The 15,860-nt window shown below is 37.0% G+C and overlaps 1 protein-coding gene across 1 annotated transcript in view; it reads right to left on the bottom strand.

Moving 5' to 3' along the window:
• Positions 1-404: 404 nt before the first annotated feature.
• Positions 405-15,860, bottom strand: part of UBE2N (ubiquitin conjugating enzyme E2 N) — a 36,156-nt gene continuing 20,700 nt past the window's right edge. The window contains exons 2-4 of the mRNA XM_028531815.1: positions 3,145-3,391; positions 2,817-2,957; positions 405-2,131 (exon numbers count right to left, since the gene is read on the bottom strand). Coding sequence (XP_028387616.1) covers positions 2,091-2,131; positions 2,817-2,957; positions 3,145-3,391 — 429 coding nt within the window. The 3' untranslated portion in view covers positions 405-2,090. The remainder of the gene's footprint in view (positions 2,132-2,816; positions 2,958-3,144; positions 3,392-15,860) is intronic.

Raw genomic sequence — 15,860 nt, 5'->3', positions numbered from 1 at the left:
AAGTTAAGAATTCATGGATTTGAAATGAAAACTGAATTATTCCATTTCAGTACGTCTATCTCAAACTTAGTAGATATCAGTCCTATTTTAGACAGCTTTTATAGTGCAATAGATTTAAATGTGTAATACTGTAACTATAAATCGCTGTGAACCTGTTCATGAGCAGTGTCACCTACAATAAACAAAGGTGATCCATTTGACCCCAGAATCAGATTGTTTCCTTAGTTGTAGGACACCCTCTAAAAAGCTTAGGAATAGTTATAAATGACAACTGCTGTTAGTAGTTTTTTAATTTACAATATTACAGTTATGAACAATTTTATTCTGAATTAAACTTATATTTGTTTCCAAGCAATGTATTGATTTGGTAGGATACCAGTTACCAGTCATCAAAAACTTTTGTATGTTGAAAATGTAATTTTAATAGATAATTCTTCATCTTACATAGGAGCACAATAAAATACACCACATTCTGAAGAAACTCCAAAAGTTACGAGATTAAGAGTGGGGGAAATTCAGGTATGGGCTACAATATCCATTACCTTGAAACTGCAAGAGACAAGGGTTCCAACCCATAGGTTAACATTTACATACTTAAGACTGGCTACATTGATGACTTAAAAATAACAACAATCAGGAATCAGATATGGAGAGGGGGAAAGAACAGTTTTGGGGGTGGGGGTGGGGACTGTCAACACAGAAAAAAGTTACTGAATATCAAAATAAAGAATCAAAGGAGCTCCCACAGCAAATACTAGAGGGATGAAAAAGAGAATAAGTAATTGAGGATCTGATGCTCTCAAATGAAGAAGCCTTTCTGATGACACTTACACAAGCTGTAGTTTGAGATTTGTTCATGGGGTCTATGAGGAAGACTCAAAAATGGCTCAGCAAACCCCAGGTGATTATCAGATTGGTGTTTCCTAATAACACGCATCAGTGGTCACATGAAGTTTTCAGACAAGAATGAAGAAAAGGGTCATAACTCAAATGCCGGTCACATATGTGGCACAATATGTGACAGTCCTGCACAAAGTCAGCCACACCGTGGCTTTGCTGGGACTCTCACGTACAGTAATTTTCAAACATTGTGGCAAGACACCAACGATCATCTAGCTAATCAGACAACACAAACATTTATTTCAAATTTCTAGGAGGTAAAATAAAATGTTAGATATGGATGCTTTAAGCACGCTCAGGGCCAGCTTAAAAATACTCCATTCAGTGATATCTTAATACAAATTTGCATCAGTGAAAATAAACTGGCACAATCCATCTCTTGCCATTCGACTTGTCAGATGGTGTAGACCAAAACAGAATGTCCCATCGGTTTTAATTTTTAAATACGATTGTCACATTGGAAAAATGAAATAAACACAGTAAAATAAACTGTACAAAGGCGAAGTAGAATAACAAAAAAATATTTTACTAAAACATAGCATTTACAGAAGTTTCCAGACAAGCCATACAAAATGGTCACAAGCTTTTTCTTGAAGAGAGAATTCTACATTTGACAGCAAAGTCACAATGTTATTAGTGAGGGCCGCAATATTTATTTAATGTTCCCATTTTGGTTCAAACAATCAAGCTTGTCCATCTACAGCGTCTAAATAAAGTTAGACTTGGCTAGAGAGCGTATTCTAAAGAACTGGTTAGCTGCTTTTAACCAATGCAATTAAATCACCATAAAAAGGGGGAAAGGAGCCCATAAAATTAAAACTACCCCCCCCCATGAAAAAAATAAAATAAAGAAAAATACCCATTCCCCTGCAGCTAACCCTGACTACTACCTTCATTCACAGTGCTTTATACTTAAATCATGATGGGGGAAATGAATAAAAGCAGAGGGGCCACTGCTTTTAAACGTTTCGCAACAATCCAGATGATACTTCTAGCCTCTGCTCATGCTTTGTAACAGTGAATCAGGACAAGACATAGATTTGCTAATGTGCATTTAATCACCAAAGGACTGAAGATGTTGGGCTTTTATTCTGTAATGTTTCTAAGACTGTGTCCATTAAATGCAAACAAAAAAGGAAGAAGTCTTGGCAGAACAGGAGAAGTGATGCACACTTGATGATCAGATCGATTTAAATATTATTCATGGCATATAGCCTAGTCCATGCTCTAGCTGCGGACAAAAACAAACATGCAATTATTATTTTACTTAGTTCATTACTTTCCAAGCTCTATAAAAAGGAGGTGAACAGTATAAAGTTAATTAGGAAAATGTCATGCTGTAATCTCTTAAATTCATGCCATTTTCCACAATCTGGATCAGGGCAAAGACTGTTTATATGTCTAATTACCAGGAATTCTACAACATTCAACAGAAGGAAAAGAACTGTCTCTTTTTGTCACCTTCATTTCTAGATATAATGACATAATGCCCCCCCACTAATTCTGTTATAATCTGTAGAAGCAGCCTATTAATTTCAAACTCTACACAGCTGTATATACTGGTATAATTTAATCGAATGGACTGAAAATCGGGTAGTTTTCCATTATCTTTATGTATTTGCTAGATGAATGGTCGACACACAGTATTTGTAACATTGGGTGTGGTTACACAGAAGTCCAAGATCTACCAATTATACGTTTACTTAAATTTGAGGGTTCTGAGGAGGTCAGAAAACAGGGTGTGAAGATCTTTTGTTTAAGAGAGATTCATTTACATATTATAACTAGGATCTGTTTATTCCTTTTAATACAGTTTTTCCTCCCTTGTTTAAGACTCTAAAAGAAGTCTCTTAAGAGGTAGTAGAAACTTGTTTTGAGAAGTGGAAGTGGTGTAAGAGAGAATGAATACTAAATACCTGTTTCTATGGCTTGGGCTTCATTGGTCTTCCACTGCTCCGCTACATCATTTGCTAACGGATCGTCTGGATTGGGAGCACTTAACAAAGCCTGGATGGATAGCAGAACTGTGCGGATCTGCAGTGCTGGAGACCACTTATCTATGAAGGCAACAGGCCCAGAATGATCAAACATGAAAAAACTGCCGCAGAACTGCTACATTTCCCTCCCACAGACCTCTATGGTCTTTCGATAAGGCAAGATTGCAATGTACAGATTCTCAATATGGAATGCTTAAGAGTAAATGAAGAAATCTTAATAGCACATAATGATAAAGGTAACACTTACCTTTCAAAATATCTAAACATATTCTTCCCAACTTGTCTACATTAGGATGATAAATTTTGGTCATGAAACGTACTTTAGGTGCTGCCATCGGGTATTCTTCTGGAAGAAATAGTTCAAGTTTAAAAGTCCCTCCCTCAAAGGGGGAATCCTGGGGGCCAGCAATGACCACATGAAAATAACGGGCGTTACTCTCATCTGGTTCTGCTTTAATGCCGGGAACTGGTTCTGCCAGCAAACGTTGGGTTTCCTACAACAGAAAAACATAACACATCTGTAAAACAAATGTCATTTCGCTGAACACCTAAATAAAAATTAGAAAGTTCATTTTTTAAAACTGAACACAACTGAACCTCTCCAATCCCTTGATGGGGGTTTAATATAGCTTATGAAACACAAAGTTCAAAGAAAAGTCAATTTAAATGATCACAGTCGGCTTAATGCAACTGCAAGCATATACTGGTGACATACACATTCCAGCTAAGACGTCCACAAATACATTGATGATAAATTAGGCTAAAGAAACTGATTTTATACTAAGGAAGAAAAGAGGGGAGGGGAGGGCAGGGCACTAGGATTACTACACACAGCTAAGGCAACTTGACCTCAAACCCCAGCTGTTAAAAAAGGAAAATTAGTTTTAAAGCCATTGAAAACGGCCCTTCCTAATCAGGTCTACAGAAATACATACAACCATGCCAATAAAGTTGCTGAGACTGACAATGAAACATAAAGGGACCCTTATTGTTCCCCAACTATCACATTAGTTCTCTTTTCCATTTTTCTCCTTCTCTTCTAAAAACCTAACATTCTTCCTCCTCTCTCTTCAAACCCCCAACATCTCCACCTTCATTCCTCACTTTTGGCAGATGATTCTGCTTTCAATATTTCATAAGAAACCAAAAAAATCAACTTCCTGAAGTTCCCACTGCAACATTTGTACACCTACCCACATCTGTGCTCTGCCTTTCCTCCTGTCACTATGGATGAAATGGCTGTCACTCTGGGCTAAGCCAAACTCTCCCCTTGAGCACTAGATCTTAACTCCTCCTCACCTACTCATGGATATTGCTCCAGCATCTCTTTCTTCTCCTGAATCATCAGTTTTCCCCTCTTTACTAGATCTTTCCCCAAACTGTACAAACTTGATGTAATTTCTCCCAATAAGAGGAGAATCTGACCTTGATCTGACCACCCCCCCACCAGCTACTGCCCCATGGCTTTGCTCCTCTTTGAAAGTTATCTGTATATATATACACTTCTCTCCGATCTCTCTCCTCTCCTATTTTGAATATAATTCTCCAATCAGGCTTAGCCACTAGCCTGCTTGTTCAGGTCACCAATGATTCCCACATGGTTAAACCAAATGGCCAATGTTTAATCTTCATCTTACTTGACCTAAATGCACATCTTACTCAGCTGGTCTGCCCTCCTCTTTCTTGTTGCCACACTCTCCAGGCTCTGTCTGGTAGCAACCTCCTAGCTGGTTCCTTCCTAATCTCCCCAATACCCCAAAGCTTAAGTCCAACATTGAAGTGTGCCAAGGATCTGTTTTGGGGCTTTTGTCCACACATTTCCATAGTGATCTCATCTAGCACAATGAATTTAAATACTGAATACACTCTTGTACCTGCTGAAGTCTCTCCAAAATCATATCCTACACAGATCCTACCCTCATTTTGTGCCCCTTCCATCCATAACCACCTGCTTGATGACAGCTCCTCTTGAATGTCTAATAAACATCCCAAACTTGGCATGACTGTCTACCCAAAGCCTGCTCCTAAGCCCAAAAGCCTTCCTCATGACAGTCAACCTTAAACCCATCCTTCCAAATGATCCACATCTTCTTTCATACCCCACACATCTAATTCGTCAGCAAATTTTGTTAGTTTAACTTTGAAATCTACCCATGATTGGACTGCTTCTTACCATTCCACTGCTACACATCTGATCCAAGCTACCACCAGCTCTCCCCTGGCATGCTGCTGTAGCCTCCTAACTTGTTCCCTGATTCTGACCTTGCTCCCTGGCTCCCTCTCTGGTCTGTATTCCACTGCCCCCTCAAAAGAGGCTTTATAAGATTCTTTCACTCCACCCATCTCTTACTCATCCATCTTCAGCTATGCTTTCCCCACCCCACCTGCTTTGTTCCAGCCAGACTAGCTTCTTTGTAGTCCTTCAACCTGCTAGGCACACTCCTCTTCCAGGGGCTTTCCCACCTGTTCTTCTCAAAATTTCTATATGGCTCACTTCCTCAGCTCCTAAGATCTTCATTCAAATCTGTTTTCTCGTGAAGTCTCTGTAATTAAAACTGCAAACCCTGTATTACCCTATCCCATACCCTTCCTATCCTCTCCACAGCACGCGAATATTTTACATATATCATTTATATCAGGATGGAAGTACCATAAAAGGAGAGATTTGTGTCTGTTTTATTTATTGCTATATCCTCAGTATTTGAAAGAGTGCCCAGCATCATAGATGTTCAATAATACTTGCTGAATTATAAATATATATGATATACAGAAAAAGGAATAAACTCAGAATCTCACCTTCAATATTAAAGCAGTGTTATTCAAAGTAGGATGTGCACTTCATAGCAAAAAAAAAACAAAAGAATCATTTCAGGTGTGGGACCAAATAATCTAACTTCTACTTATTAATTATTTCTACTTGAAAGTGTTAATATTTAATATGCAAACTGACAATGGTATCTGTGTTGTATATATTAGCAACACATTTCCAACATTTTGAATAGGCAAAGTGTAAATGTTTCCAAAAACATTTTGATCACTGCTATAACTAAGCTTTGAAAAACAATGAATGAGAATACTGTATTCACACCGCTTTCCCCTAAAAAAATTATGCACCTTACATCATATTATTCTGTCAGCAGTCACACACTGTAATAGTCGTAAGATACAGACACAAAACTAACTCCTTCCTCAAAATGAGTTAAATCCATAACCACTTAAAGTAATGCCTTTAGCACTTTAATTCAAGACTAGATTTTATTTTAATTGTGGCAAAGCAAGGGCAAATGAAAACTAAAACGCTGTAAACTACTTTCAGCAAAAATGTCCTTTAGGTTCAAAGTAAAACATTTTTAGAGCATTAAAAATCTCAAAAAGTAATAATGAAGCTCTCCCATTTCAGGATGTTCTCCAATATATAACTAGAAAAAAAGAAGCTGGTCTTCATTTTTTAGGAAAAAAGTAAAGATATTAAGGATGAACAGCAGGAGTACAAGAATGATAAAAGAACTGGATGCTAAAATTCCTTGAATTTTGAAGCGGTCTCCCCACCTCAATCCTCCTTTTGTTTAGCTCCAGGTCACCATATTTTTAGAAAGCCATAAAGAAGACAACTGGAAAAAAGATAAAGCTGAGGTCCAAGAGCCCCGAAAACACCACTCCCTGATTACACAAAATAGTCGCAGTAATACTCAAAGCTATAAAAAGCTGCCAGAAGGGCCTCCAAGATCATATCCCAAAATAGTTTCAAAATCACTCTCACTCAGTATATTGTCAGAGAGATACAGCATTAGTTTCCTCATCTTCAGTTCGCACTCTTAAAAAATGTACATATTAAATATATCATGTGGCCTGATCAAATTATTGGGTTGGCCAAAAAGTCTGTATGGTTTTTTCCATAAGATAAAGACCACATTTTTTTCATTTTCACCAGTAACTTAATTGATTTGGATATTCTGAGTATGTTGGCTATCTCCTGCTATTGGCTTATAGTGGGTAGAAGCCAGAGGTGCTGCTTAACATCTTTTAATGCCTAAGACAACCAACCCCACAGCAAAGAATCATTTGGCCAAATTGTCAACAGTACCGAGAAACTCTGCAAACCACTTTTGACACGTTCAGTCAGTCACAGCACCTTCTCCATACACTGCACAAATCTTTGTGTTTCAGCTGCATTTTTACCTTTCCTGAAATAATAAAGCATAATACACCAAAAATGTTGCATAGGTTCTTCCACCTTCAGTATTAAAATGGCTGCCAAAAAATCCACCAATTTTGATAACTTTTTAAAATGCAAGATGATTATGACAGCTGTCACAATACAATTGTGACACACTAACAAAACTGTTTCTACTGAGTTAAAGACAACTAACCACTACTAGAGCCATGGTATAGAAAAAAATAAATGAACTTTTTGGCCAACACACTATAAGATTTCATCAGAACACATTCTAGAATAAGCTTTAAAGTGTGCAAGACTTTCTGAAATAGTCGGATATGCTCTCAAATTCTAATGGATTTTTTTTTCAAGATTTTATTTATTTATTTTTAGAGAGGGAAGGGAGGGAGAGAGGGAAGGGAGGGAGGGAGGGAGGGGGGAGAGAGGGAGAGAGAGAGAGAGAGAGAGAGAGAGAGAGAGAGAGAGAGAGAGAGATAGCAATGTGCAGTTGCTGGGGGTTCTGGCCTGCAACCCAGGAATGTACCCTGGCTGGGAATCGAACCAGGGACACTTTGGTTCCCAGCCCGCGTTCAATCCACTGAGCTACGCCAGCCAGGGCCCAAATTCTAATGGATTTTGATACAATGAATATTGTATCAAAAATATTCTGTGCATATTATCTGACTACATGGCACTGATTTTCCAAACAAACCCAAAGCATAAATTATTAGAGGGGAAAAATGAATAAAATCCACACCAAATGGACAAGTCTCACTCACAGAAGTTGGTGTAGATTTTCCTGTAAAAAGACAAAAACCAGATAGGAAATAAAATCCTTCCTGCTACTATTCACATGAGGTTAACTATGAAACAAACACCTTCTAGTTTTATACTACTCTTTGGTAGAAAGGCAGTGAAGTACAGTGTGATTTCTTCAAGTCTAGAAGTAACGAATTCAAATTCCCATTGCATTGCTTTGCTTAACTATATTTTTGAGCAAGTCATTTACATTGCTGAGCCTCAGCTTTTCCACGCAGCGTTGCTACGGAGAGCAAATGAGATAACACTGTAAAGGGACTTGACAAGCGGATCACACAAGAAAGCCCTAGTCATATACAAGTAACTAAAAAAGAATGCAGGTTAAGAACCAAGCACAATAACAAATCTCAAAATTTATTAAGTAACAGTGTTTGTTTTTAATGAAAACAGAATAACCCTTAGGTGCATTTTGTGATCCTACTTGTTTAAAAGCAATCCTAGGACCGAATCCCAGGTAGTAGTGAGAGTAAGCCATGCAGAACAAAATGCACCATAGACTATGTTAAGGAAATCAGTCACTAAGAAGTAAAAAAGAAGTACATAGAGTACGGATTTAAGCTGCAACAAGATTAAGTTTCAAGGAAACTCATCTTGCAAAAGGTGTGTTACGACGGTTCATGCTGCAAATACTTTAAAAAGAAATAAAACATCAAAGTAATCAAAGTAATATGATTATCAATAGATTTATTGTGACTCAAACAGCAAATCCCAGAATTATTATACCACAATATCCTATAACACTGTACATCCCTAAGACTTTTCCCATTTTTAAGTTTATTAACAATTTGTGACTCTTTCTGCCACAAGAAGATACAATGAAAAATCTGTGACCCAGAAGAGGGCCCTCATCCAACCATGACAGCACCAAGATCTCAGACTTCCAGCCACCAGACCTGTAACAAAATAAATTTTTTGTTTATTTAAACACACACACACACACACACACACACACAATCTGTGTTAACTATGAAGTAACTGGAAGTCTCATACACTCTGTAAAGTAATAACTGAATTATGAGCAAGGGTTCCCAGGCTGGAGAGCAGTACCAGTTCAGGCCTGTTAGGAACCGGGCACACACAGGAGAGCTGGAATGTCATGCGCTTGAGTCATCCCCAAACCATGCCCCCCTACCCCAGTCTGTGGTAAAATTATCTTCCACAATACTGGTCCCTGGTGCCAAAAAGGTTGGGGAACCACTGATTTGTACAGTAAAATTTTAGATAATAAATTAAGCAGTAGTCTTAGAAAAAGAGTGGTAATTTGTGCATAGGAAAAGCTGGTCCAGTTTGTAACTATCTATACCCAACACATCATCTGTAGAGCAATTAGGTTTTTCTCCATTTAGAATATTTTGAGGAACAAAACTGCATTGTATGATTAATAATACCAATTATAGATCTTTTAGTTCATCCGCCCAAGAGCTATTTACTACACTCAATCAATAACTATTAATTTTGTTATCACAAAAGTCTTCTGTAATTGAGAGATGCTTCAATGATGCCCACTCTGTCTACTCCAACCTCTGTCACTACACTTTTTTTATCCTCACCAGAGGACATACTTATTGATTTTCAAAAGGGGGGAGGAAGAGACAAAGAGTGAGAAACATCCGTGTTAGAGAAGCATTGATCAGTTACCTCTCCTACCGGCCAACCAGGGAGAGAATCCCCAACTTAGGCATATGCCTGGGAATTGAACCTGCAAACTTTTGGATTATGAGATGAAGCTCCAACTAAATGAGTCACACTGGCCAGGGCTGTGGCTACATCTTTTAACTGATTTTAAAATATTAACAGACAGGGGATCCTTTGGAGGATTTACAAATAAAACAAAAGTCAGTTTTTCATTATATACATAACTGTAAACTACTTAAGGGCATCTAAAAGTTCAACCTGTGTATGTGAGTGAGCATTTAAAAAATGTTACCAATGTTTTTGAGTGCCATGCCCCTAACATTTTAGCCCTGTGGTTTTTATCACACGATTCTGCTTAACAGTTAATTTTAGGAACAGATTATGCCTCATTATAGAACTGACTGTATGTACTCTAGTTGGGATTAAAAACAGAGCCAAAGTTGTGCTCAATTTCCTAACTATATGCTACTTACTTATAAATTGTAAGGCCACCTAGGTACACTGTGATAAAAATGGTCAATTAAATAAATGTTTTCCTCTAGAGCCTATAGCACTGCTGTCTAACACAAAATATAATGCAAGCCCCATTAAAAAGTAAAAAAGAACAGGTAATTCAAGATAATATCATTTCAATATGTAATCAATATAAAGATTATGAGTTATGTATTTTACAATCCCTTTTCATACTAAATCTTCAAAATTCAGTGTGTATATTTTGCCACGTATAATGATTACATACCATGGGTATAATAATCCCATGTACAATGTGCACAAAAATATGGGTACACATTATACACAGGAGCACACTATACAAGGCAAAATACAGTAATTTATACTTACAGCCTATCAATTGGACCTAGCCACATTTCAACTGCTCAAGAGTCACATAGGGCTAGTTACTATACAGGACAGTTAAAACACAAAACAATCCTGTTACAATGATATTACTTACAGGTCATTAAGAGTAATTTAACTTATTTCATACACAGTGAGTAAAATTTGGCAGAGAAACTTTAGTATCATTTTTTTCCCCTCAAAAAAATTCTACTCAAAAAGTCGTGTCAGAACACCTGAATCACGGTAACATGGATGTATGTAAGTGTTTTTGTTTATTATAGTCATAAGACTGTATTTGAAAATGATTTGTAGCATTCAAGAAAACTGTATGGACAAAAATTAATTCAAATAAGGCAACTGCATTATAAAATAAGGCTTAATCGTTGAGGAATAATTTTAATTTTTACAGTCCACACTACCCCCTAGTGGACGTTAAGTCATCATCTTATTTCAACCCCATTTCCTTTGTAAATGAAAAGCTGATGCTAATGTTATTTTACCCTAATTCACTAACTTTTAAAAAACTGCTTATCCTACAATCAGGTAAGAATAATATTTCTCAAGGCAAACTTTCTTTTTTCTTTTTTTCTCCCTCCCACATACTCAAACCTGATTTTTTTTAAGTGGTAGGCAGGTTCAGAGGGAAAAAAAGGGAGGAACCTGTTTCAAAGTCTCAATCTTAAAAGATTTTAGATCAAGGTATCTGTTTGTTGAAATGCTTTATTTCCAGTCGAGTCAATGAGTAACAGGAAAATACTCTGTATTCCGAGAGATGGGGTAGAATGTCTTGGGCTAGAAATCTCTTAAATTCTAATTCTTCCCCTCACCCCAAGACTAGATCAATACTCCTGTGAAATTCAGTGAAGAGGATGGAAACCTAGAAGTCAGAGAGGGATTTCTGAAAGGCTAAGAATATCTAACCAAGTTGTTTCTCAGATCTGAATTAGTCTGGAAGAGTCTCCCCTGTACTTCCACACTGTGCATTACCACCACTCCTCTTACTATAACTAGCACAGTAATTGTTGGTTTACTTGTCAGACCCTAAACAATTTAAAGATGAGAACTCCAGCTAGCATATGGTGGTGCTGAGTGCTAAATAAATGCTTGTTTAATGAATAAATGCATGCATGCTTAGGTACTGCACAGAGCTGGTGAAGATCACTATACCTGCTGTATTATTAGTTGGTTAACTTCCACCCCGGGAATGGCATTTAGATTATTTCAATCACTGACAGTGGACAAAAATCTGAAAATCCTAACAAACTGTGCCTTTAACAAGGAAAAGTTAGGATGGATTCCTTGATTTCCTTTTCTACCAGTCCCCAATTCTTCTGCCCCACTAAACACATCAGGTTATATTATATGTAGTCTTTTCCTTCCCCCTCCCACCCCTAGTTTGTAAATTCCTTTAAATCAGGGGCTCTATGCAGTTATCAAAGCACTATTCCCAGGTATGCAGAAAATCAAGAGAAGCTCAAGTAACAATAAAAACAATGCCAAATACGGAGTTAAGTGCTCTGCATGTATCATTAACTCATTTAATCCTCACACCCATTTTACAAATGAAGTAGGAATAACCACTTAAGAGTATAACCAAAGCTCGAAAATTGTAGAGCCAAGATTGAAATTCAGGCTATTGGACTCTATTCAGTCTGGCTTCAGAACTTGTTTTCTTAATCTCAATGGGCTATAAAGAGACAATTAATAAAAAGACAGTAAATGTTAAATGTCTAGAAGGACAGTAAACAGCATGGAAGTTAAGAAAGAGCTATTTTCAGTCCTACATTAAACATGATGAAGTGTTTCACCAAAGAGGTCAATTAATGTAAGCCATAATGTCACTCCTCCCACCCCCTTTTCTTTTGGGACTGCAACTGAAGAAGTACAGTCTTATTAAGGTAAGTGAAATTTTTTTTAAAATCTCCTTTGACTGAATATTGGTATATACCATTGTGACCTGGAATTATCTATTAATTATTTATTTTGTATATGGCATTGCAGTATTACGTAAGTCAAAGGAAGAGTGAAACAGAATCCCCTGCCCCAGGAACTTACTTCACTGTGAGTATAAAGTATACATACAAGTCAGTTTTTGAAAGATATGATTTAGAATGAGTATGTCAAGGTCTTAGAGGAGGTACAGGGTATGAGTTAGGGATGCACAGGGTTTTTTTAGGACACACTATATGAATAACACTAAATTGATGGTATATTGTGTTCTTTATTTCTAAAGATATTTTAAAAGTTTTCTTGAAAGTTAAGAACTTTACATCTCCATCTTTTGTTCTTGTTTTTTCAAAGATTTCTAAATATTGGAATCACAGTTAAAGACAGTGCCAACTACTCCTTCATAACACATTCATGAAATTCCTGGTAAAGAATGTCTTTTGAATACCCAGTGCTGTAACAGGTAGACTCATGGAAGCTAAGCTTCTCCATTTTCTCTTCGTTTCTGATTTGATAGATGATATAACCCTTCATAGCCTGGATTTTCCTTAATATCAGCTCAAAAAAAACCAAAAATAAGCCTTTAGTGATTTGAAGAATGTCTTAGAACTCTGAATGAAGAGGGGGCCTAGCTTAGTAACACTTTTGACAGTGCTGCCCGTGTAAAGGGCGTTATGGCACTGTTAACAACCCACCAAAAAGTATTTTTAAAGAACTGGCATATGTTAGATTCTGGGAGGAAGTGTGTTACTTAGCAGGTGGGAGAAAAAAGGTCTTCTGTATTCATCCTGATTGAAAATTAGAGTTGTTTTTCAAATGCCCTTTTTTGTGTGGTGTACACTAAAATTATAAGTGATGCATTTGCAAAAACCAGTGAATTTGTACTTTTAAAAAATCAGCTTTTAAATTACAAATAATCTAGATTGTGGGATTCTTTCTTTCTTAAAAATTTTAACTGGTTATTTAAAGTTGATAACACATTTTAAGGCCCTATGTGTAATTTCAGTCATCTGTCTTATGAATCTGTCCACTGTTAAGCAATGGTAAAAATTCCCCCATTTATCATCTTCCCTCTCTCTCCTTAATATAACATTGGAGTTGGGAACTTAAGAGAATGTGAGAATTCGAAGTAACTGCTGCAGAAAACAGAAGAACTTATCTATGGTCACAGAGAGCATAAGGCAAAATGAAGTTTAAAGAGAACATTTCTTTTGACCAACCTACAGCTAGAACACCCTTGTTTGGGAGTAACATCCCTCCCTTCAAACTTTATGGTTTCCCACCTCCCTCACTAGAAGCTTTCGTCTTTTATCCTAACTCTCTTGTAGCTAAGTTTGTGAGATCTAGGCTCAGGCAAAACCTGCGCATCAGAAGCTAACTACAAAAGAATCCATGCTGGAGAGAACAGCAGTAGTTACCTTAGACAGCAACAGAAGAGGTTCTAGTGGAGCATCCTGTACTCGGCATCAGTAATCACACTGCAGGGTGCATTGCACACAATTCCAGCAGTAAGTCTTCAGTATGATGTGATTCTGAGCCTTATTCCTGGCTGCCTCTTTCTTTGGTGCTCAAGATTGTATGAGGTACCTAAAAACTCAATATTATTTCTACTCACAAAGTTGGCTTCCATTGCTTGCTAAAAACACAGTCTAAACCAGATATGGAAGTGAAGAAACAGAGTTAATAGTATGTGTACGATGAGATTAAGAAGCTAAATATCCTTCCGTGATTAAATGGGATCAAAGGAGAACACTGAAGCCAGCTAACCTCTTTATCAAAGAACTTCTACCTAGTAAAAGCCTTGAAAGAGGGGACTAATTTTACCTTAGAGAACTAACTTCAACTGGGTGTACCTACTAGGGAAAAAAGTCAGAGCTAGAACGTCTGAATTTAACCCCTATTCTAGTTGTACCAATTTGTTATGCAACAATACAAATTGATTTACCTCTCCAGCTCTCTAAAATTTAGAGGACCTTGAACATTTCAAAGGTCCTCTCTAGCACTAAAAGTGACTGAAGGTTTTATCACTGAAATGAGTTAAACCTTACTGCTATGTTTATTTCTACTGGAAGGTGCCCTTTTGTTATACTCTTTTAACTTGATTACTGTTCAATATTTCACCTTCCTTCTTGAGCAGAGAGAGAATATTACAGACTGTACCCCCAACATCTATGCCAAGGCACAATCTAAGTAAGAAAGAAATTTTTGCTAATGGTACCTGCATTGTTCCCAGGTTTTTCTTTACTCACCTGCTGATTATAGTATATAATCTACTTAAAATGAGCAATACTACTAATAATCAAAATCTAGTTAACATTCTAGTATGTTTATGTTTTGTTCTGATAAAGACAAAAGCCCTTAAAAAGTTTAACATGTTTATATATTTTTCACTTATTTTGTCACTGCACTCTGCTCTCCTGGTTGCTTTATAGGTAAATGGATCAATATGCTTTGCAAGTCATATAGTATAAGTAGGCACTTTTCCTGGCCTACAAGCTAGTGGCTACACTTTTACAGTTACCATGTATTACTTCCTCAGTCCTTTTCCTTAGTCACTAATAATTTCAGGTTTTAAATGTGGTAATCATAACAAAGTCAAGTGCTAAATGCCTGAGGACTTCACAAATAGGAAAGGCCTATGCTTAAGTTGAAATCTTCAATGAAGCAAATAAAAACAAGTTACAGTTGTTCCTGATTTGTAAACTAATTGTGCCATTACATAATTTTGTCCAAAAACCCAAACCACCAGGAAGGAAGGATTCGTTTTTTCACATTCTGCATACTAAGAGTAACTGGGAAGCAATCAGATATCAGGGTTTCTCTCTCCTCCAAAACAGGCTTCCTTTGACAAGTCTGCCACACTGGACAGCTCCAACCAAGAGAGGACCATTCACATCCGTCTGTATGAATCACACCCCCTAAAGCTACGCAGTGCAAAGTCCTAAATACTCTGGATTACAGAATAAAACCAGTCTAGCAGCTATAAGAATCAACTTTATTATCGTCTAACTCATGGAAAATTGATTATATATAATTCTTTAAAAAATCGATATATGTTTACCCCAAGCATCCTGTTCTCCTACCCAGAGTTGATAAACGGGCATTCACTGTGCTTTAAGAATCTATGCACTTCAGAAGGTTGTTTAATGTTACGTATTTTGTGGGAATAGCACATAAACAAATAGTTTTCACATACTGGAAAGACATTAATTCTTTTTAAGATTATGGTGAAGCAGCATCTTTGTGAAATTAAATACCAAATATGGTTCAGTATTAGGATAAAACCTATTCTCTGCACCCTAAACCTCCCAGCCACCTTAGAGCTAGATTAGTATATTAAGCAGATAAAAAGAAGCAAGAAAGTCAAGTGAGGATGTCCAAGGTAGTGTTTGGCTGAGCTAGAAGCCTAGAGAACCCAGCCCCAGATTCTGTGCTCCCCAAATCCTTTTGCTCTTGAGAATTAGAAGACCTAAGCCATTTAAGCCATAAAATAATATTTTACCCAAAAAGCAGCATTTCTACCATTTTGAAAGCCAACTGTTAGGTAAAAGCGACTGGCTAAATGCTAT

This window comes from Phyllostomus discolor, chromosome 2 (assembly GCF_004126475.2).
Source record: "Phyllostomus discolor isolate MPI-MPIP mPhyDis1 chromosome 2, mPhyDis1.pri.v3, whole genome shotgun sequence".
Taxonomy (NCBI): Eukaryota; Metazoa; Chordata; class Mammalia; order Chiroptera; family Phyllostomidae; genus Phyllostomus; species Phyllostomus discolor.
This window is presented reverse-complemented; position numbering and strand designations above follow the sequence as displayed.